Source organism: Rattus norvegicus, chromosome 1, assembly GCF_021556685.1.
Source record: "Rattus norvegicus strain SHRSP/BbbUtx chromosome 1, alternate assembly SHRSP_T2T, whole genome shotgun sequence".
Lineage (NCBI taxonomy): Eukaryota > Metazoa > Chordata > Mammalia > Rodentia > Muridae > Rattus > Rattus norvegicus.
In genome coordinates, this window is record NC_141534.1 from 229,107,856 (window position 1) to 229,130,410 (window position 22,555).

At 40.7% G+C, this 22,555-nt stretch overlaps 1 protein-coding gene across 1 annotated transcript in view; it reads right to left on the reverse strand.

The window, feature by feature from the left end:
- The window catches only part of Rorb (RAR-related orphan receptor B), a 180,734-nt gene that overhangs the window by 43,893 nt on the left and 114,286 nt on the right, over positions 1-22,555 (reverse strand). Inside the window, exons 2-3 of the mRNA NM_001270958.1 lie at positions 12,719-12,804; positions 2,497-2,638 (exon numbers count right to left, since the gene is read on the reverse strand). Of these exons, the coding sequence (NP_001257887.1) occupies positions 2,497-2,638; positions 12,719-12,804 (228 nt within the window). The remainder of the gene's footprint in view (positions 1-2,496; positions 2,639-12,718; positions 12,805-22,555) is intronic.

Below are 22,555 nucleotides of genomic sequence, written 5' to 3' on the forward strand. Positions count from 1 at the left end.
AGTCGAACAGAAGTTTTCAGGGTAACTGGAAATTAGAAGTCATCTCTCCGTCCAACATCTGTACGCCCCGCTGCATGAGAACGGAGCAGGTGTTTTTGAGACTCTAGGTGCACAGCCATCATCCGTGACTCAGGGGTCATTTTGGAAATTGTTGTATCTCACTGTCTCTCGGTCTCTGAGTCTTCAGGTTTCCACCTGCTGTTTTCTGATTAAACTGATCTTAGCTTAAATCTTTCAGCATTGGAGATAAGCCAAAACCTTTAGGGATCTAATCTTCATACCGGAAGTCCGAGCCAGTCTACTAATTTCAGCATCTCTCTCATGTCATCCAATCCTCATGCAAACTTTAGATGCACAGGGCAGCTTCTGCTATAGTAGTCACAAGGCAGTGGTGCGACTGACTATTGAGCACATTCAAGGAAGAAGTATGACTAAAGGCCTGATTATGGAATTTTAGTTGAAATGTAACTCAGTTAGTGATATAGGTCACATGATCCGGTCCTGACATTTTTCTGTGAAGCTTGTCTGTGCACAGGGCATCTAGTGTTTTCCCAGGGATGTGTCAGCTACGAGAACATACTTTAGATATTTAAATATTATAAATTAAGTTAATTCTTCACCTTCTATTTTTGCATGGTAAATATTAGACTTTGTATTTTTGAGGGTGTATATAATATCTTCCTATTGATATCAAACATTTCTCTACAAATGGCTCTGCTGAGGATTAATTTGTGAAGAGTTCAACTGACAGAAAAGCATAAGTCAGGTATGGAGGCACACGCCTATACTGCAAGCATTTGGGAGGGTGAGGCAAGAAGACCATCTTTGGTTACACAGTGAGTCTGAAGCCAGCCTGGACCATAGACTGGAATTCTATTTCAATACGCAAACAAGCAAACAAAACCAACAAACAAAATATACATCACAGAGGAGAAGTTTCAAGATAGGTGGTACCTGTTCACCTACACTTTTGCCACTTTACAGCACAAGCACACATATGTATTATTTCAGATACATTCAATTTTTTTTCTTTAATTCTTTGCGTAGGTAGATTAGAACAAATTTGTAATCCCCGAGTTGGATGTCTGCTCATATATGCAGGAGAGGATACAAAGTCTATTGTTTGAATAGTAAAGCAGTTCTGTCTACCAGAAGCCGAGTTGTTTCAGTGGCCAGATGTGGTGAAGACAGAGCCAGACATGAGTGGCAGACAAAAACTGAACGAACCAAAGTGAACATACTACTGTAGCATTGAGGGAGATGTGAGGACATCTTATCCTGTTCTACTTAAAGCACTGGGCCAGGATTTTCTGAGTCAGTGGATGGGAAGGATAATTAAAAAGCAGTGGGAGATATTGCACTGCTCATCCTTAAGTCCTGATTAGACAAACTTTAGGATTCTCCAGTTCCATATGCTACCATACTTATTGGGACAGAGAAACCTCCATCACTCCTGGCCCCAGTGGGATTTGTCTAGGATGCATGGCAATTCACAGTGCACTTTAGGGCTACAAGAAATCTGTGGTCAGTGTTCATATCCCAGCACTAAGGAGGCAGAGGCAGGAGGATCTCTGTGAGTTTGAGGCCAGCCTGGTCTACAGAGAGAGTCCTAGGACAGCTGGGGCTACACTGAGAAATCCTGTCTCGAAAAACAAAACAACAAACAAAAGAATGGGTGTTAATGACTAAAAATAAAGTGAAAAAAGAAGCAAAATTCTTTGCTTATGTGCTTGAATTTTTCATCTTGTTTCTTTCTTTCTTTAAATTTATTTACCAGAAGAGGGCATTGAATTCTATTACAGATGATTGTGACCCACCATGCACTTGCTGGGAACTTAGGACCTCTGGAAGAGCAGTCATTGCTTTTAACTGCTGGGCCATCTCTCCAGCCCCGAATTTTTCATCTTGTATCATAAGTCTAAGCAGTTGGTTGGATATGAAGGAGGGACACATACTCCATTATCTGGGTGGAAACACAGGACCCCTGAATACATTTGCGCTCTTCATAATGGCTCAGAATAGTGCAAATTCCTGGCTATGTGTTTAGAACAGCCAGTGAGCTGCCTCACTTCCCACGGAAGTGTCTTCTGCTCCTAGTGTCTGCATGTATTAGTAACTTATGGACCAGTCAGATGGCTCTGGTGGATGAATGGCTTTCTGTCTTTAGCACTGAAGACCTCCCATTCCAGGAAACCCATCTTTACTAGAACATACGCCCAGGTAGTCACTTACTACCTAATGCCTTACTTGGCCCATACTTATCCTAAATAGTGTAGGCTGTCTGCAAGCGTCTACCACCTTCCTTTTCTTCCTTACTTCTCAGGCAATACTGCATTTGATATGTTTCTGCTTTACTTCTTAATTCACGACCAGCACTCTGGTTCTCTTTTCTTTATATCCCCAATTCCCACAGTTAAAACTCTTTCAGTGGCTTGAACAGCCTCTAGCAAATCATCCATTTGAAAACTCTTAAGGACTAGGAAGGCAGAGACTTACCATCTCTTGACATTCCTAGGGCAAGACACTTCTGCAGGCGGCAGTGTTGGCAACGGTTCCTGTTGGTTCTGTCAATTAAACAGTTTCTCTGCCTTGGGCAGGAGTAAGAGGCATTGTTCTGCTGGCTCCTCCTGAAGAATCCCTAGAGAGGAAAAGAGAAAGCAAGAGCAGGAGATTCAGAGGAAGGGCGGCATTAGCATACACACTGCTGTACTTTCTACACCAAGTATAGCTGACTTTAATCTTTCAAAAGTTTTCTAATGCTTCTTGGAGAGCTTCTAGATGGTTCTGAGCAGAATATATGTGCTTATACATGGGCAGTTGGCGGGATCTTTCCTTCAATTGTCCTCTCGCTCACTCATTCAATATTTACTAAAGGAATTTCTTTGAAGAGAACAGGGAAAGAATGTTGAAGAAGCATGTCACTGCTAAACCAAGTAGGCCAATGGCCATCTGGGCTTGGGTTTGAATTAAGGACTGTGGGTAAGCACAACATCAAGGAGTGTGGACTCAACATCTTCTCCACCCCCACCACATTCTAGAAGCTTTTTCCCCCAAATATTAAAAAATATATATTCAATTATCCAGAGTATGTATGTATGTTATGTATGTATGTATGTATGAATGTATGTATGTATGTATGTATGTATGTATGTATGTATGTATGTATTTATTTATTGAGGCTGAGTCTTATCAGGCAACTCTGGTATCTCTGGCCTCTGGCTACCCTGGAGCTGTCTTTATCTACTAGGTTGGCCTTGAACTCACAGAGATCTGCCTGCCTCTTCCTTCCAAGTGCTAGGATTATGTGTCATCCACATTGGGCAGAAAGTTGATCTTGAAATCCATGATGTATTTTATCAAAAGTAACATTATGAGTCAAAGAAATACTAACCACAACTCCATCAATGCAATGGAGGCAGTAAACAAATGCCTGCTCTTAGGTTATAGGATATAAGAGGTTTCATTTCAAGTAGGTTTGGATTCTTCAGGGTAGAAGAACTAAGACTACTCCCTGAAAGCTGTCACTGGGTTTATTGTTCTGTTTTGTTTTTTAATTCTTTAAGTACCAACCTCCCTTAGTTTCCTTATGAAGAAACCACAGTAAGGAAAATAAGCATTTCCCCCATTCCCTCAGGTAATCAGTTCCCTTATCATTGTTTGCTCTCAAAATGCCTACAGTGTAACAGTGAAAGTGAAAAGGACCATTGGCTAAATGATGTTAGGAGTATTAGGAAGAAACACAGAAAAACAAACAAACAAGCAAAACAGGAAAATAAAAACAGTGAAAGATAGCCCCTGCCCTCAGTGAGTCCTGAAATTGAACCCCTAACTTCTTTCAAACACCCATGTTTCCTCAGAAGAATGGAACAGGGCTGGATTAAATCAAACACATGAGAGAGCAATTTGGATATAAAACTCACGGTTCACTATAAATAAAGGCTATTAGAAAAAAAGAATGTTTCAATAGAGCATTAAAATCAATACCAATATGAAAGTTCTTATTAACTGTCTAAAGAAAGACAGGATTGATATTATTGATTTCATTTGCCTTGGACTTCAGTGGGGCTTAGCTGGGCACTATGGATGGGGCTTTGCTGACCTATAAGGAACCTTAGAATGGCTGTGTGCCTAAGGACCCCATGGAGAGAGATTCACAGTTGGTTTTGTGGTTTCAGCCCAGAGCCATTCGAGTAGGACTACTTTTACCTCTACCTCTTCACGTGTGGTGTTTGTTCACTACACCAGCGATTACACAACAGGGCTCCATGAATTCAGTTTGATTTGACCCTGAAACAGGAACATACCTAAGTCCCCAGGGACTGAAATGCCTGTTTCATACACCAGCAAAGCTGTCCTGAAACAGGACTGCAGTGGCTTGGAGCTGATTAGAGATGCCTTGGAATTTATATCTTAAGGAAGAATTGCTCCCTTCCCCTGCTTTGGATATTGGAGTGCCACTTAGTGACAAAGTTGGCAGGGAGGATGTTCTGAAGTCACAGCCACAAGTCCCCATTTACAGCCAATTTGACATTAATTATGAGTCATTTCTTGCTTATCTGTTGCTCATTATTGCAAATGAGATTTTTGGCATGAAAAATAGATTCTGTTTCATTTTCCTGAATGACTAGGAGCTGAATAAGTTTGTGGGCTGAAGTGATGTAGAATGGTTGCATATGTCGGCTGCGGAACACTATTACCAGACCCCAGAGGTTGGTAGCTGAATATGCTGACACTGACGTCTGATTCTGAATGGGCTTCCTACTCAAGAAAATGGTGGCATATTCACATGTGGGCTTTCCCACGAAGTAGGTAAAAGTACTATAGCCAGTTCGGTGAAAAACCTCAGAATACGCTTCCTAGTGGCCACGAAATTCCTTTGGTGTTGGGTTGAAAAGATGACAGGGTTACTTGTTCCTGCTGTTGTCATATTGGGTTATGTTTATGCAATATTTAAGAGCTTGTGTTTTAAAACTACATCGGAAAGTGAATATCTCTGCACAGTTTGAAGTCCCATATTTTAGAAATGTCTCGTATCATGAAATAATGAACTTGCAGAATTCGTATACAGATGACGTCAGTGGAAGTGATGTAAACTAGGCCGGGGCTCTTAAACCCACAGAACAAGCCTGTGGAAATGCCTTCACTGGAAAGAGTTCTCATTACAAACTTACTACTGCTTATGACAAACATCATTTGTCTGAGAAAAGGACTTACTATGGAGAGTCAATGAAACAGCTGACCTCTTATTTTGCTACATTGTTCCTATTGATGGAATTAAAAAAAAAGCATGATAGCAGATGATACCTAATTCTTCCTTCTAACTGTGAAGGAGGAATAAAGGGCCGTTTTGTAAGCTTTGACTAAGGATGCCACAGACCATCCCACTATGTTGACTCTTCTTTCTTCATTGCTACTTTTCTTTCTTCTTTTTCTTTTACCACCCACATTTTCAGCCCCGAGTACTCCTTTTCTAAGACTTGTGAAGGCATCGTCAATTTTCGAAGAGCAGTGCTGTCTTGGTAGCTATAGTGTTTTATATTTTTTTTACATTTGAAAACTCTCCTAAGATTATGATTGAATCCTAGACGATATGACTGTGCTCCATCTTCTTCAGTTTACTGAATGCAAATAAAGGATTCACCTTGCCTACATATTACCAAGACTTTGCCAGCGTCTTCCGTGCCCCTTGAAGATGGCACTTTAGTTTTGTTCTGGTGATGCCCGTCTCTCTAAAGCGCGTATGTTTTGAGCGCACCTGGCTTCACTCACTCTTTCCGTCCTAGCAAATTACTTTATTTTTTTTATTTTTTTTTATTTTTTATTTTTTTTATTAACTTGAGTATTTCTTATATACATTTCGAGTGTTATTCCCTTTCCCGGTTTCCGGGCAAACATCCCCCTCCCCCCTCCCCTTCCTTATGGGTGTTCCCCTCCCAACCCTCCCCCCATTGCCGCCCTCCCCCCATAGACTAGTTCACTGGGGGTTCAGTCTTAGCAGGACCCAGGGCTTCCCCTTCCACTGGTGCTCTTACTAGGATATTCATTGCTACCTATGGGGTCAGAGTCCAGGGTCAGTCCATGTATAGTCTTTAGGTAGTGGCTTAGTCCCTGGAAGCTCTGGTTGCTTGGCATTGTTGTACTTTTGGGGTCTCGAGCCCCTTCAAGCTCTTCCAGTTCTTTCTCTGATTCCTTCAATAGGGGACCTATTCTCAGTTCAGTGGTTTGCTGCTGGCATTCGCCTCTATATTTGCTGTATTCTGGCTGTGTCTCTCAGGAGCGATCTACATCCGGCTCCTGTCGGTCTGCACTTCTTTGCTTCATCCATCTTGTCTAATTGGGTGGCTGTATATGTATGGGCCACATGTGGGGCAGGCTCTGAATGGGTGTTCCTTCAGTCTCTGTTTTAATCTTTGCCTCTCCCTTCCCTGCCAAGGGTATTCTTATTCCTCATTTAAAGAAGGAGTGAAGCATTCACATTTTGATCATCCGTCTTGAGTTTCGTTTGTTCTAGGGATCTAGGGTAATTCAAGCATTTGGGCTAATAGCCACTTATCAATGAGTGCATACCATGTATGTCTTTCTGTGATTGGGTTAGCTCACTCAGGATGATACTTTCCAGTTCCAACCATTTGCCTACGAATTTCATAAAGTCGTTGTTTTTGATAGCTGAGTAATATTCCATTGTGTAGATGTACCACATTTTCTGTATCCATTCCTCTGTTGAAGGGCATCTGGGTTCTTTCCATTTTCTGGCTATTATAAATAAGGCTGCGATGAACATAGTGGAGCACGTGTCTCTTTTATATGTTGAGGCATCTTTTGGGTATATGCCCAAGAGAGGTATAGCTGGATCCTCAGGCAGTTCAATGTCCAATTTTCTGAGGAACCTCCACACTGATTTCCAGAATGGTTTTACCAGTCTGCAATCCCACCAACAATGGAGGAGTGTTCCTCTTTCTCCACATCCTCGCCAGCATCTGCTGTCACCTGAGTTTTTGATCTTAGCCAATCGCACTGGTGTGAGGTGAAATCTCAGGGTTGTTTTGATTTGCAATTCCCTTATGACTAAAGATGTTGAACATTTCTTTAGGTGTTTCTCAGCCATTCGGCATTCCTCAGCTGTGAATTCTTTGTTTAGCTCTGAACCCCATTTTTTAATAGGGTTATTTGTTTCCCTGCGGTCTAACTTCTTGAGTTCTTTGTATATTTTGGAAATAAGGCCTCTATCTGTTGTAGGATTGGTAAAGATCTTTTCCCAATCTGTTGGTTGCCGTTTTGTCCTAACCACAGTGTCCTTTGCCTTACAGAAGCTTTGCAGTTTTATGAGATCCCATTTGTCGATTCTTGATCTTAGAGCATAAGCCATTGGTGTTTTGTTCAGGAAATTTTTTCCAGTGCCCATGTGTTCCAGATGCTTCCCTAGTTTTTCTTCTATTAGTTTGAGTGTGTCTGGTTTGATGTGGAGGTCCTTGATCCACTTGGACTTAAGCTTTGTACAGGGTGATAAGGATGGATCGATCTGCATTCTTCTACATGTTGCCCTCCAGTTGAACCAGCACCATTAGCTGAAAATGCTATCTTTTTTCCATTGGATGGTTTTGGCTCCTTTGTCAAAAATCAAGTGACCATAGGTGTGTGGGTTCATTTCTGGGTCTTCAATTCTATTCCATTGGTCTATCTGTCTGTCTCTGTACCAATACCATGCAGATTTTATCACTATTGCTCTGTAATACTGCTTGAGTTCAGGGACAGTGATTCCCCCTGAAGTCCTTTTATTGTTGAGGATAGCTTTAGCTATCCTGGGTTTTTTGTTATTCCAGATGAATTTGCAAATTGTTCTGTCTAACTCTTTGAAGAATTGGATTGGTATTTTGATGGGGATTGCATTGAATCTGTAGATTGCTTTTGGTAAAATGGCCATTTTTACCATATTAATCCTGCCAATCCATGAGCATGGGAGATCTTTCCATCTTCTGAGGTCTTCTTCAATTTCTTTCCTCAGTGTCTTGAAGTTCTTATTGTACAGATCTTTTACTTGCTTGGTTAAAGTCACACCGAGGTACTTTATATTATTTGGGTCTATTATGAAGGGTGTCGTTTCCCTAATTTCTTTCTCGGCTTGTTTCTCTTTTGTATAGAGGAAGGCAACTGATTTATTTGAGTTAATTTTATACCCAGCCACTTTGCTGAAGTTGTTTATCAGCTTTAGTAGTTCTCTGGTGGAACTTTTGGGATCACTTAAATATACTATCATGTCATCTGCAAATAGTGATATTTTGACCTCTTCTTTTCCGATCTGTATCCCTTTGATCTCCTTTTGTTGTCTGATTGCTCTGGCTAGAACTTCAAGAACTATATTGAATAAGTAGGGAGAGAGTGGGCAGCCTTGTCTAGTCCCTGATTTTAGTGGGATTGCTTCAAGTTTCTCTCCATTTAGTTTAATGTTAGCAACTGGTTTGCTGTATATGGCTTTTACTATGTTTAGGTATGGGCCTTGAATTCCTATTCTTTCCAGGACTTTTATCATGAAGGGGTGTTGAATTTTGTCAAATGCTTTCTCAGCATCTAATGAAATGATCATGTGGTTCTGTTCTTTCAGTTTGTTTATATAATGGATCACGTTGATGGTTTTCCGTATATTAAACCATCCCTGCATGCCTGGGATGAAGCCTACTTGATCATGGTGGATGATTGTTTTGATGTGTTCTTGAATTTGGTTTGCCAGAATTTTATTGAGTATTTTTGCGTCGATATTCATAAGGGAAATTGGTCTGAAGTTCTCTTTCTTTGTTGTGTCTTTGTGTGGTTTAGGTATAAGAGTAATTGTGGCTTCGTAGAAGGAATTCGGTAGGGCTCCATCTGTTTCAATTTTGTGGAATAGTTTGGATAATATTGGTATGAGGTCTTCTATGAAGGTTTGATAGAATTCTGCACTAAACCCGTCTGGACCTGGGCTCTTTTTGGTTGGGAGACCTTTAATGACTGCTTCTATTTCCTTAGGAGTTATGGGGTTGTTTAACTGGTTTATCTGTTCCTGATTTAACTTCGATACCTGGTATCTGTCTAGGAAATTGTCCATTTCCTGAAGATTTTCAAATTTTGTTGAATATAGGTTTTTATAGTAAGATCTGATGATTTTTTGAATTTCCTCCGAATCTGTAGTTATGTCTCCCTTTTCATTTCTGATTTTGTTAATTTGGACACACTCTCTGTGTCCTCTCGTTAGTCTGGCTAAGGGTTTATCTATCTTGTTGATTTTCTCAAAGAACCAACTTTTGGTTCTGTTGATTCTTTCTATGGTCCTTTTTGTTTCTACTTGGTTGATTTCAGCTCTGAGTTTGATTATTTCCTGCCTTCTACTCCTCCTGGGTGTATTTGCTTCTTTTTGTTCTAGAGCTTTTAGGTGTGCTGTCAAGCTGCTGACATATGCTCTTTCCTGTTTCTTTCTGCAGGCACTCAGCGCTATGAGTTTTCCTCTTAGCACAGCTTTCATTGTGTCCCATAAGTTTGAGTATGTTGTATCTTCATTTTCATTAAATTCTAAAAAGTTTTTAATTTCTTTCTTTATTTCTTCCTTGACCAGGTTATCATTGAGTAGAGCATTGTTCAATTTCCACGTATATGTGGGCATTCTTCCCTTATTGTTATTGAAGACCAGTTTTAGGCCGTGGTGGTCCGATAGCACGCATGGGATTATTTCTATCTTTCTGTACCTGTTGAGGCCCGTTTTTTGACCAATTATATGGTCAATTTTGGAGAAAGTACCATGAGGAGCTGAGAAGAAGGTATATCCTTTTGCTTTAGGATAGAATGTTCTATAAATATCCGTTAAGTCCATTTGGCTCATGACTTCTCTTAGTCTGTCGACATCACTGTTTAATTTCTGTTTCCATGATCTGTCCATTGATGAGAGTGGGGTGTTGAAATCTCCCACTATTATTGTGTGAGGTGCAATGTGTGTTTTGAGCTTTAGTAAGGTTTCTTTTACGTATGTAGGTGCCCTTGTATTTGGGGCATAGATATTTAGGATTGAGAGTTCATCTTGGTTGATTTTTCCTTTGATGAATATGAAGTGTCCTTCCTTATCTTTTTTGATGACTTTTAGTTGGAAATTGATTTTATTTGATATTAGAATGGCTACTCCAGCTTGCTTCTTCTGATCATTTGCTTGGAAAGTTGTTTTCCAGCCTTTCACTCTGAGGTAGTGTCTGTCTTTGTCTCTGAGGTGTGTTTCCTGTAGGCAGCAGAATGCAGGGTCCTCGTTGTGTATCCAGTTTGTTAATCTATGTCTTTTTATTGGGGAGTTGAGGCCATTGATATTGAGAGATATTAAGGAATAGTGATTATTGCTTCCCGTTATATTCATATTTGATGTGAGGTTATGTTTGTGTGCTTTCATTCTCTTTGTTTTGTTGCCAAGACGATTAGTTTCTTGCTTCCTCTAGGGTATAGCTTGCCTCCTTATGTTGGGCTTTACCATTTATTATCCTTTGTAGTGCTGGATTTGTAGAAAGATATTGTGTAAATTTGGTTTTGTCATGGAATATCTTGGTTTCTCCATCAATGTTAATTGAGAGTTTTGCTGGATACAGTAATCTGGGCTGGCATTTGTGTTCTCTTAGGGTCTGTATAACATCAGTCCAGAATCTTCTGGCCTTCATAGTTTCTGGCGAGAAGTCTGGTGTGATTCTGATAGGTCTCCCTTTATATGTTACTTGACCTTTTTCCCTTACTGCTTTTAATATTCTTTCTTTATTTTGTGCGTTTGGTGTTTTGACAATTATGTGACGGGAGGTGTTTCTTTTCTGGTCCAATCTATTTGGAGTTCTGTAGGCTTCCTGTATGTCTATGGGTATCTCTTTTTTTAGGTTAGGGAAGTTTTCTTCTATGATTTTGTTGAAGATATTTACTGGTCCTTTGAGCTGGGAGTCTTCACTCTCTTCTATACCTATTATCCTTAGGTTTGATCTTCTCATTGAGTCCTGGATTTCCTGTATGTTTTGGACCAGTAGCTTTTTCCGCTTTACATTATCTTTGACAGTTGAGTCAATGATTTCTATGGAATCTTCTGCTCCTGAGATTCTCTCTTCCATCTCTTGTATTCTGTTGGTGAAGCTTGTATCTACAGCTCCTTGTCTCTTCTTTTGGTTTTCTATATCCAGGGTTGTTTCCATGTGTTCTTTCTTGATTGCTTCTATTTCCATTTTTAATTCCTTCAACTGTTTGATTGTGTTTTCCTGGAATTCTTTCAGGGATTTTTGCGATTCCTCTCTGAAGGCTTTTACTTGTTTATTAATGTTTTCCTGTGCTTCCCTAAGTGTGTTCAGGTCTTTCCTGAAGTCCTCCAGCATCATGATCAAATATGATTTTGAAACTAGATCTTGCTTTTCTGGTGTGTTTGGATATTCCATGTTTGTTTTGGTGGGAGAATTGGGCTCCGATGATGGCATGTAGTCTTGGTTTCTGTTGCTTGGGTTCCTGCGCTTGCCTCTCGCCATCAGATTATCTCTAGTGTTACTTTGTTCTGCTATTTCTGACAGTGGCTAGACTGTCCTATAAGCCTGTGTGTCAGGAGTGCTGTAGACCTGTTTTCCTCTCTTTCAGTCAGTTATGGGGACAGAGTGTTCTGCTTTCGGGCGTGTAGTTTTTCCTCTCTACAGGTCTTCAGCTGTTCCTGTGGGCCTGTGTCTTGAGTTCACCAGGCAGCTTTCTTGCAGCAGAAAATTTGGTCTTACCTGTGGTCCCGAGGCTCAAGTTCGCTCGTGGGGTGCTGCCCAGGGGCTCTCTAGCAAATTACTTTAAAAGCTTACTCTCAATTTTCAGATTCTGCTTACTCCAGGTTAGGTCTGTGGTAACTGCTATTCCTTTCCGTCCATTCCCTGCCCATCTTACTCACAGGAACACACTTCCTATTGGGTTGGTAGAATCTCTCTGAGGGAACATTGGACAGAATGTGAAAGAATTTTGTGCTCTTGGCCAGTTTTCCTTTTTAAACCAGTGGCTCATGTCAAATTAGATCTTGGTCTTCCTTTAGGAACTCGTGGAAAAATTAAAATTTGATGGAAGATGACGTTTGATCGCTCTAGATGCTGCTTCTAACATATCCAATGCTTTGAGGGTTTTATGATTTTTATTACTATTTTTATACTTTACGTGTATGGGTGTTTTGTCTGCCTGTATGCTCTGCTCACCATGTGTTCAGTGCTCAAAATAGTCAGAAGGGGGCATCAGATACCCTCAGACTGGAGTTACAGATGGCTCTGAACCACTATGTGGGTGCTCAGTGGTGAACCTGGTTCATCTGTGAGAGCAAGGAGGAGTATCCTTAACCTGTAAGACTTTCCATTTGGAAATGTGAGAATAAAGGAGTGCCACATGTATATTACAGTTCTCACCTAGCAAACAACAAACACGTCTATTAGCTTCTAGTCTTTATTTTAATCTTCAGTTTTATCAAGTGCAAGTGGAATGGAGTCAATGTTGCTAAAACAGGGAGCATTGGCATTTATATCTTCGTAAATATGAGAGGTTCACGTCTTTAAGTAGCCATCCATATTTCAAGAGCTGCGGACCAGTTAGACTAAAACAGGTAAAAGGCAAAGGCAGAGAAGCAGTCAGCCCAGTCACGCATCGAGCTAAAACTTCCGGCAGGCACAACCGTCCCTCAGTGCGTCTGCTCTAAAGCTTCCGCACACCATCACAATGTAGAAGTCCTTACCTTGCAGCCTTCACACGTGATGACTCCGTAGTGGATCCCGGAGGATTTATCGCCACAAATTTTGCATGGTATCACTTCAATTTGTGCTGAAAGGGGAAAAACAAAAAGCTATTTTGAATGTCTATAATTGGCTTTAAAAAATTGTTACTATTTTCACACCTACCTGTTCTCACCAAAGAATCTTGTGTTAGATTCTAACAGTTAGAGGATGAAGAATGCTAGCGATGGCCTGGGGGTCATGATTACTATTTGAAAGGCCTTTCTAGGCTTCTTCTAAAGCACTGGATTTTCAACCTTCTGAATGCTCTAACCCTTCAATACATTCCTTATGTTATGGTAATTCCCAACCATAAATTGCTTTCATTGCTACTCCATAACTATAATTTTGCTACTGTTATGATGTGAATATATGAGTTTTCAGATGGCCTTAGGGAAGACTTCCTTGTGAAGGGACCATTAATCCATAAGGGGTCGAGAACAACCATTGTTCTAAGGCCTGGCTATCACTCTGGTTTGCTTTTTCTGCATTCAAATTCTCTCCTTTCTCCCTCTCCCTCTCCCTCTCCCTCTCTCCTCCTTCTCTGTCCGTCTGTCACACACACACACACACACACACACACACACACACACACACACACACACACTCACTCATGAACTCATGTGCCCTACATGCGCATATTTAGAAACTGGATGCTTTCTCTTCCTTTCACTGTTTTCTCCTTTTAAAACCTGTTTTTCCTAAAATAGCATGGCAGAAAAACCGTGGGAACTCGCACCTTTATATTTCTTAGTTTTCCTTTGAAATAGGAAGTCACTAAGTGTTTTTCCATGGCCTTATCTCGATAATAATTAAAATAACTACATAAAGCAAGTCTGGGGTGTTGGTATTTGGTGGATTTACATGTGTGGCTGGATAGACTGGTTATCCTTGTGAAAATGCCATTAATAAATCAACTGAACGTTAACTGAACATGCTCTAAATATCTGGAAAGATACAGACAGAGGATGATGCCGACGCAGGAGAAGATATGGTGGTGACTTTGATAGTCTCATTAATAAGAAACATAATAATTGATAAATCAGAAAAATAAATTATATAGGAAGTTGGTATGCTTTTAGTTTTACTGGAGATGAAGAGGATTCATTTTTTTAAAAAAGTGTGAAAGATAGCTTATTCTAGGGCATATTTGAGTGACCATGGCCCAGATCATAGATTTAGGTTATCCCAAATTCTATGTTGAAATGTGGAAAGAGGTTCGTAAAGTTTTTTAGTTTTAGAGAACAAAGAAAATCATGAATCAGGGCAAGTTTGAAATACGTTGATGAATACATCAGAGAGGTGGTTGCTATAGGTCTCAGATGCTGTCTGTGACATTCTGAGCTTCTGGGTTAATGAAAACTAGTGGTTTACTAAATTAATAGATTCCAAAAGAGCTTTATCCATCAGTCACAGGATGTCGGTTCTGACACAGTAGAGGGAACACAATGGCTAGCCAGGAGGTTAAAGCTAGCATAAGATGAGGTGTTTAGCCCTGGACCTGAACTATTCCAACCTCTTCTATCACTGCAGTTCCAATCGGAAAGACAGTTCATTTTATAGAATGTGTGGGATTTGGTTTGGCTGAAGAGAAAGGCAAGGGTCATTGAATGAAAATAAGTCAGAGGTCTAGTATGACTGTTGCTGGTATTCATACAGAGTAAATGGCTTTATGGGAAATTTGGGTCACACGGACACACCAAAGCATGACAAGACTTGGAAGCCACTAGAGTTAGGCAGGGAAGTTTTTGCAGTTTTTTTGCCACGAGGAATGGATAAAACAAAGCCAATAAACGGTTACGACAAGGCTGGGATGTAGTCCCATGTTGGAGTGCTCGCACAGTGTGAGAAAAGCCCCAAACCGAATCCCTAAAACCACCCCCCCCACCCCCACTACAGAAGGGAGAGCCTTATTGCTTGGCAGGCTAACCAGAAAAAAAGCAGATCAAAGAAAGGTTACTCTTGACTCAGGAGTCAGGCAATGGCAGAAAGAAGGTATCTGCTCCGGGACAAAGGTTGGCACAGAGACACGAACAAATGCTTCAGAGGCAGATGTGAGAGTAGACGCTGAGAGGTAAGGAAGACCGAAGCTGATGGAGAATTGGAAGAGTTCTATCTGCCTCGCCTCAGAAGCAAGACAGAGAGATGAACTGATGAAACAAAGTGATAAGATGGTGAATGTTGTCGACGATGTTGTGGGGTAGAGCGGGATGGGATGAGAGCGCTTCTCTAGCAGGCATGAGAGCTAGGTTTGAGCCTTGGCCTTGGAGCAGAAAAGAAGATATTTGTGGAGTTTGATGCAGTGTGGAACCCGGACACACGTACTTTTGTGGGGCCATCTTATAGGCACCTGAATGTAGAATGTCTTGGCAGGACAGTTTTGTCGTCCTGGGGAGCTATTTGGAACGCAGGAATTCCTGTGTTTGATAGTCCTCTAAAGAGTTGTTAAAATTATTCACACTAAGAAGATCTGCTATTTCCTTTCCCAATTTAAAATAATTATGCAAAATATCCTTCAAAATGCTTCATACATAAAGTTGACACTTGCATACACTTCTATAGTTTCCCTCTCATTGACACACAAAACAAATAAGTGGGAAGTGTAGCCATCTTTTCTTACCACTTTGCACAATGAATACAATAAGTGGCTTCAGGGTAACACAGTAACTTTTTCAAAATTAAATAAGCTACAGACACTTAAATTTTTTTGTAAGACAAAGAATTCAAGGAAAGGAACTTGGGGTACAAATCTATCTGAAGTGCTTTCAGGATTTTGTGGTGGGGAAATGGGATGGTTAAAATTATTCCCATTTGTCCCCCATTAATCTATTAATGCTTAGGGACACAAGATGGCCTCTGAACTTACATTTTGTGGCTTTTAAATACAGTATTCATCAACAAACTTCATAGAACTGTCAGGCTAAGATGGCTATTTCCTGAAGGAAGGACATCCTCATCACCTCATCATAATTGCCACCACTGTCCCTGTTAACTGATTTTTGTCTAATGATTTAGGGGAAAAAGCATATGTCAAAAAAAACTGATATATTATTGTATCTTTATTAAAGATATTTTTAAAAATAATTCAATGAATCGTACTGCAACTTATTTGTACTATGGATTTCAGTTTAGCAATAAGATTTCAAACAGTGGGTGTTTATAGGTACTATACACTGACTAAAATAATCCCAGGTAGCCATTGAATAGATGTTGGCTGATATGATATTAAGTCAGAGGCTCTCTTTGCATAAATTACACCCCAGGGAGTAGCTTACACGTGGGAGAATCTGCTTCAATACATTCTTAATTATAAAATGATCTAACTTTAAAGGAAATGAAAATAGAGGTAATTTGCTCCCTGAGGTGTAGGAAGATGTTTTTGAAAGACACAAAGGTTATCTTATACATCTTCAGAAATACAAATGAGATAAGGAACATTCAATAGGGCATCTGCATAATTATACATATTCATAACCTTGGCTCTACATGGAATCTTGAAGAGCTACAAACACTTTTAACATCAGTTTTAAAGAGAAAGAAGTCACCTATAATGTATATATGGTTTATTATGAGGGAGAAAGCGTCCTCGGTTTAGAAATCTTGTGGCTGCTTCTATTCTGGCTGAATAAGTCACCTGATGTTTATTAGAAGTGAAGATAAATCCGAATCACTTAAAGTAGTAGCTACTTGCCTTTTCCCTCATTAAAAATTAAAAATCCCCTTTCTGAACTACAGCGTTACAGTTTATACTATGTGTTTCCTACAGCACCTCTCCAGGACTGATTTTCAGAGCCCACTGAAGGATACTTGACCACAGCATTGCTCCTTCCTTGCTGTTTCTAAGGGTCTGGCTAAGGGCAACCGAATGGCCTTCCCAAGAACTACAATGGGCAGAGCCAGTACCACGCTCTTTATCATTGCTTCAGGCTGAGCATTTAGAGGTCTGCCTGGCTCTCACCAACTATGGCAGGAAGGTAGTAGGAGGGAATTGGGGAGGGGGCCGGGCTGGTATTTGGCATTTCTGTTTGACTCCTGGAGATCTATTTATTTGTTTATTTTCCAGTGTCACTGTCATTGAGAAACACATTTAGAGGATCTAGGATAGCCTGAGAGATTGATAAAGTTTACTCAGTCTTCATTTTGTTCGTTTTATTAAGTCCCTCTTGCCCTTCCTTGCCCAGAGTCTCCTGTTCAATGTTGCGCAAAAATCTTTGTCTCAGTTTTCTCTGTTTATTGAAATATATACCTCTTTAGTTCTGCCCCATTCAAGCCCCTGCTGGTTACAGCAGGTGTTGAGGTCAGAAAACTAATTCAGGCTAATGAGTTAACCAGAAAATGGCTCAGGAAAATACTTTGACTCTTAAAAAGCATCCCTCAGGAAGGCAGTGAGGTTGAGCCTGCCAGGTACTTGATGCTGGTGGGGGGGTGTGTTTTGCTGCACATAATCTTGAAGCTTTCCATTCTCACTAATCCGACTGAGTCTTCCAACTCAGACTGGCCATTCTGTAGTCTGGACATTCTAAGCTGAAGCAAAGATAAGACTGTACTTCTTTATGTCTTATTGTGTATGTGTATAGGTGTATATGTGTGCATGCAAGCATATGTGTGTATGTGCATGTGTGTGCATGTGTGTGTGTGTGTATGTGTATGCATGGGTGTGTGTGTGTGTGTGTGTGTGTGTGTGTGTGTGTGTGTGATGCCTGTGGGGGTGACCACACCAATGCATTTGTATCTGAAAACCTGAAGTCAGCACTTTGTGTCTTCTTCTGTACTCTATCTTATTGTTTGAACCAGGGTTTCTCAAAGAACCTGGAGCTCACCTATTGAGTAGACTGGCTGGCCAGGGAGCTCCTACATCTGCCAGCTTTTGTTCCTCTTCGCTGGGAATGTGTGCCACAGCAGCGCTCAGCTAATGGAAGTGCGGGGAATCTGAACTGAGGAGCGCATGCTCCTACAGCAATTGCTTTATAACCGAGTCCTCTCCTCAAGCCTTGTTTTTTGTTTTCAGTGTTGTCTAAAGGAGCTCAAAGTGGTGGACCTAAACTTCCTTTTCTCCTTCAGTATACATGAGAGCTGTGACATACTTCTTTTTCTGAAGGAAATTTTAAGAATTAATGATGTGATATGTTTGGTATGAAAAGAAGAAACAACTTGCAAAGTGATGAGAGTAATATATTTTGAATCTCTGGTGATATTGATAATGGTACAGCCTTTAGGAATGAAACGATTACATCTACCATGCAAGTTACCTCAAAGGCACTGAGATCTGGGAAGGCCAGTTGGGAAGGAACAGCCAATAACTAAAGTTTTCTGGCTTTGGGAACACGCTTTTTTTTTTTTTTTTGCAGTATCTTTTGTTTTCTGAATCATCTTCCAGGCTGAGTTCTGGGTGCTGGACACTGTTCCCTCCACAGTACAGGCTGTACCCCTGGGGGCTGGGCTTGTCTGCTAGTTTCTATTTCTTGTAACTTTGCAGTTGGGCTAAAAGTGGACAGAGCAATTAACTCTCTTAATGTCTGTGTGAAACACAATTTACACATGTAAAAATTTCCAATAAAGATGACTATTTTGGTTAAAAATCCTTTTGCAGATGGTCGCAGTAGCCCATGTCTTATGTCATCTACCCAAATTGTATCTCATCTACCATCTGTGACAGATCCAACTTAAAAACCCTTGTACTCATCCCCTTTCTCCCTGGGAGACCTGAAAGTATCCACCTCTTTAGTATGATATTTTTAAAGGCCACAATTAGAGTCAACCTAAAGGACTAGAGTGAAGGATGTTTAAGACCCAGTCCACTCTAACTGAGGCTAATCAGACAGTAGCCTTCAGGATGGGTGGGATACAGACAGGGTCCTGAACCTGTATTCTGTATCATGCTGGAGAGTGATTCTGACAGTCCTGAGCTAGATGAATTAAAATATGACAGTATGGCAATGGCAGAATGATTTTCTTTCAAAGACAATTGTAAGGGGAATCACACAGGACTGGTTGACCTTTGATCTTGGAATCGCCCACAGAGTGGTGCATGTTACACTCACCCTTGAGAACAGAAACAGTAGAAAATGGAACCCACAAATAGCAACCAGCACAGAACAGTAAAAACAACTGCAGAAATTGCCTCTTACCCACAACGCACTTATCATTGCTTCAGTTACCCAAGGACAACCATAGTATAAAAATATTAAGCAGAAAATTCTAGAAATAAACAGCTGAAAGTTTTCAATTACACAGTGCCTGAGTAGAAAGATAAAATCTGGCACTGTCCCTTGCTATCCTGAAAAAACAAATCTCTTTGGCCAGTGTATCCACACTATATATGCTACCTACCAGTTAGTCATACGGCAACTCTCTTGATTATTAGGTCAATTGTCAGAATATCTGTATATTATAAACATTCCATCTTTACTCTTAGTTGTAGTAAATATCTTATGACATCTAACTGATTGATTAAGCTCCACCATAGATGATGTTATTTGAAATGTCCTCAGGAACTTACATGCTGGAATACTTGGTCCTCATCGGAGGTAGGGCCTATCTGGAGGAAGTGGATAGCAGAGCTAGACTTTAGGACTTATAGATTGGTCCTGACTCCAGCTCGAGCTCTCTGTGTCCTGGTCAGTACCACAAAGCAAGCAATGCCCTTCACATATGCTGGGACGGGTTCACCTGCTACAACTTGTCTCCCTGCACTGGTATTCTGTGAAAATATGAACCCAAGTAAATATTTCCTTCCTTGAACTGTTCATGTTATGTATTTGGTCTTAATGATGAGTAAAAGAATTAACATTTGGGACATTTGTAGGAAATTACAATAATTTGTAGGAAAATACAATAAATATAGCGTTTGGTGGTAGCCACTGTTTAAGTGTTCACTGAAAGCTTGGGGTTATTTGCATAAATGTGGAGGATTGTACTAAATACAAGCTCAGTGCTGTACTTTTAAACACTTCTATGTGCTCTAGTAATTACAAGGTCCTAACTTATGAATTAATTCCTAGTTAACACTTCTTGTCTTGCCAATGTCTCCACATTAGTGAGGTCTGTGTGTAGGTCTTGATGTCATTCAAGAGGACTTGATGCCATCACTCAGCGAGACCCATGAATCAGAGGATTCGCTATAATCTGGATCAAGTTTAACTGTGAATGCTCACCCAAGCTCAGGTGATGTGAAATCTGCTTTGTAACAAGCTCCTGGGACAGCATTAAAGCTCAAAAAGCATTGTCTGGTGATGCCAGGTGAACACAGTTGTAGCTACTCTGAGAATGGATGGATCTCTGATTTTCCTGGTGCTAAGGTAAAAAAGTTTGCAAGATTCTGGAAAATCACTCCCTGCTTTTGCTTTTTATACACCTTCTTTTGTGTATAGGGAAGTAGGCAGCCAGAGCTATAGAATCCCCCTCTCCTGTAAGAGACCTCACAATGCTGGTCACCAACCGATGATGTGGGGGAAAAAGAGAATCCAGCACATTCCAAGAACATCTACATTGTTGCATTTAACACAGGTAATGTTCCCTTTGCAGACAGATCTGCCCCTGCTTTTTCTCTATGGCCTAGCACTGCTTGGGGAGTGGCTCCTCCCCTTCTCTGACTTGTTCTCCAGGTTGTGGCATAGACGTCAGTTTTTGGATACTGAGTACCAATCCGTTTTCTTAAAGTCTATTTTTGAGGCTATTTTAAAATACAAGTTTTAATCTCTCCCCTGTTTTTTCATTCTTAAAAGTTTCTTTTGAGTGTAAGGACTGGTGTATGTACATGTGCATGTTTGTATATGTATGTGGCAGTCAGAGTTCGATCTCAAGTATTGTCAGGAACTGACTACATTTGGTCATGAGACAGGGTCTCTTATGTGATTGCCTGGAGCTTTTCCTTTGACCAGAGAGTTGGCCAGTGAGCCCCAGGGATGCTCAGCCACTGTCTCCTGCCCCCAACACTGGACTACAAGTGCACACCACCATGCCTAGCTTTCTACATGGATTCCAAGGCTTGAACCCAGTTCTTCATCCTTGTGCAAGAAGCACTTTACAAATTCACCCATCTTCATTTTCATCTAAGTTCTTGTTTTATTGGATTATCAATATGTCTGTCTGTCTAACTATCTATGGTAACACTATATGGTCCAGATTGTTTCCCTTCTGTGTCTGGGAATATAGACAATGCAACACTATGCCTATTTGTCTTTAAATAGAGTTTTCCTATTATTTTTGGAAATAGTATTCCTATTTCCAAAAATAGAATTGAAAAAAATTTAAAAATGTTGGTGGAAATTGGAAAGTCAAGCAATGTGGTGGGCTTTTTTTTTCACCTACTGTGCTGGCTGGTTTTTGTCAACTTAACAAAAGCTAGAGTTATCCAGGAAGAGGGATCACAACTGAGTAAATATCTCTACGAGAGCACAGGTAGGTAAATCAGTGGAACATTTCCTCAATTACTGATATGGGAGGGCCCAGCTCTTTGTGGACAGTGTCCTCCTTGGGCAAGTGGTCCTGAGCACTCTAAGAAAGGAGGCTGGGTGAGGCACAAAGAACAAAAGGCAGTAGGAGCTCTCCTCCACTCTTCTGCTTCGGTTCTTGGCTTCAGAAGCCACTTAAGTCAAATGAATCCTTTACTACCAAAATTGCATTTGGCTGTGATCTTTAAAGATGTATCCTAGGGGCTGGAGACATGGCCTCGTCAGTAAATCCACTGCTTGGTGTGAACCAGGAACTGGGTTTTCTCCATAAAACCTATGCAACAATGTTGCATGCCACAGGGCACACTCACAGCCTTAGTGCTGGGGAGGCAGATTCTGGAGGGTGGTTAGCCAGATAGCTTCAGCTCATCAGTGAGGCCCAAAAGAAAATAAACACTGAAGGGAGTTTGTTGACTGACAACAGAAGTTTTCTTTTCTGTGGCAGGAAAAAAACACCTGTCTCTTTAGTTCCTCCTATTTTTGGAATTTTTCGTTCTAGTGTCCAGTTAGTTGAACCTTGAAGTAGAAACTCATGTTTATGTGGCATTTCCCTCACAGAAGGGGAAGAGGATACAAGGAATTGCGACTGGGGTCCATAGGTGACTAAAATGACCAGGCAGAATTTATCCCCTGTATAGGAATCAAGAGAAAGGAAAATCCACCGCTTCAGAAAATGAGAAGAAAAATCCCTGCTTTTCTGTGTGGAAAAAACCACAGTGGATTGAGAGAATGGAGACATAAAAGTTACAGAATATTATAAAATGCATGCCAAATAATGGATGTATGCTTACAATGTACAAAGGGCTCCTAAAATGGAAAGCTAGTTGGCCAAAGATCTGAAGCTCTGCTTTCAAGAGGACAAGACAAGTAAGTACATTAAAAGATGCCATGCTTCTCATGCATCGCTGAGCTGCAAACCACCTATCAAGAAGGCTGCACTTGAACAACCAAGAGCTATGCCAGATGCTGGAGAGGAGGCTGAGCAAATGAATGCCCCGTTCTTGTTGGGAAAAGGGACTTTGGAAGGCAGTGGGGCGAGTTGTACAACATCAAAGGGAGCCTTAGCAGCAACTGTGCTTCTTGCTATTTGGTAGCTGAATTCTAATTCATGTCTACACAGAGCATGTGCATGGGGCGTTCTTTACATTTTCCCCACATGGGAAACAATCAAGATTCATTTTAATAGTGAATAGATGGGCGTGTGATACTGGTATAGTGGAATATCATTTGGCATCGTGAAACAGCTCCCAAGCCATGAGGGGGATTGGCACAGGAGACCTCAATGCATAACGCTAAGTGAAAGAAGCCAGCATGCTTCTAGCTACACATCTGGAAAACTCAAAAGTA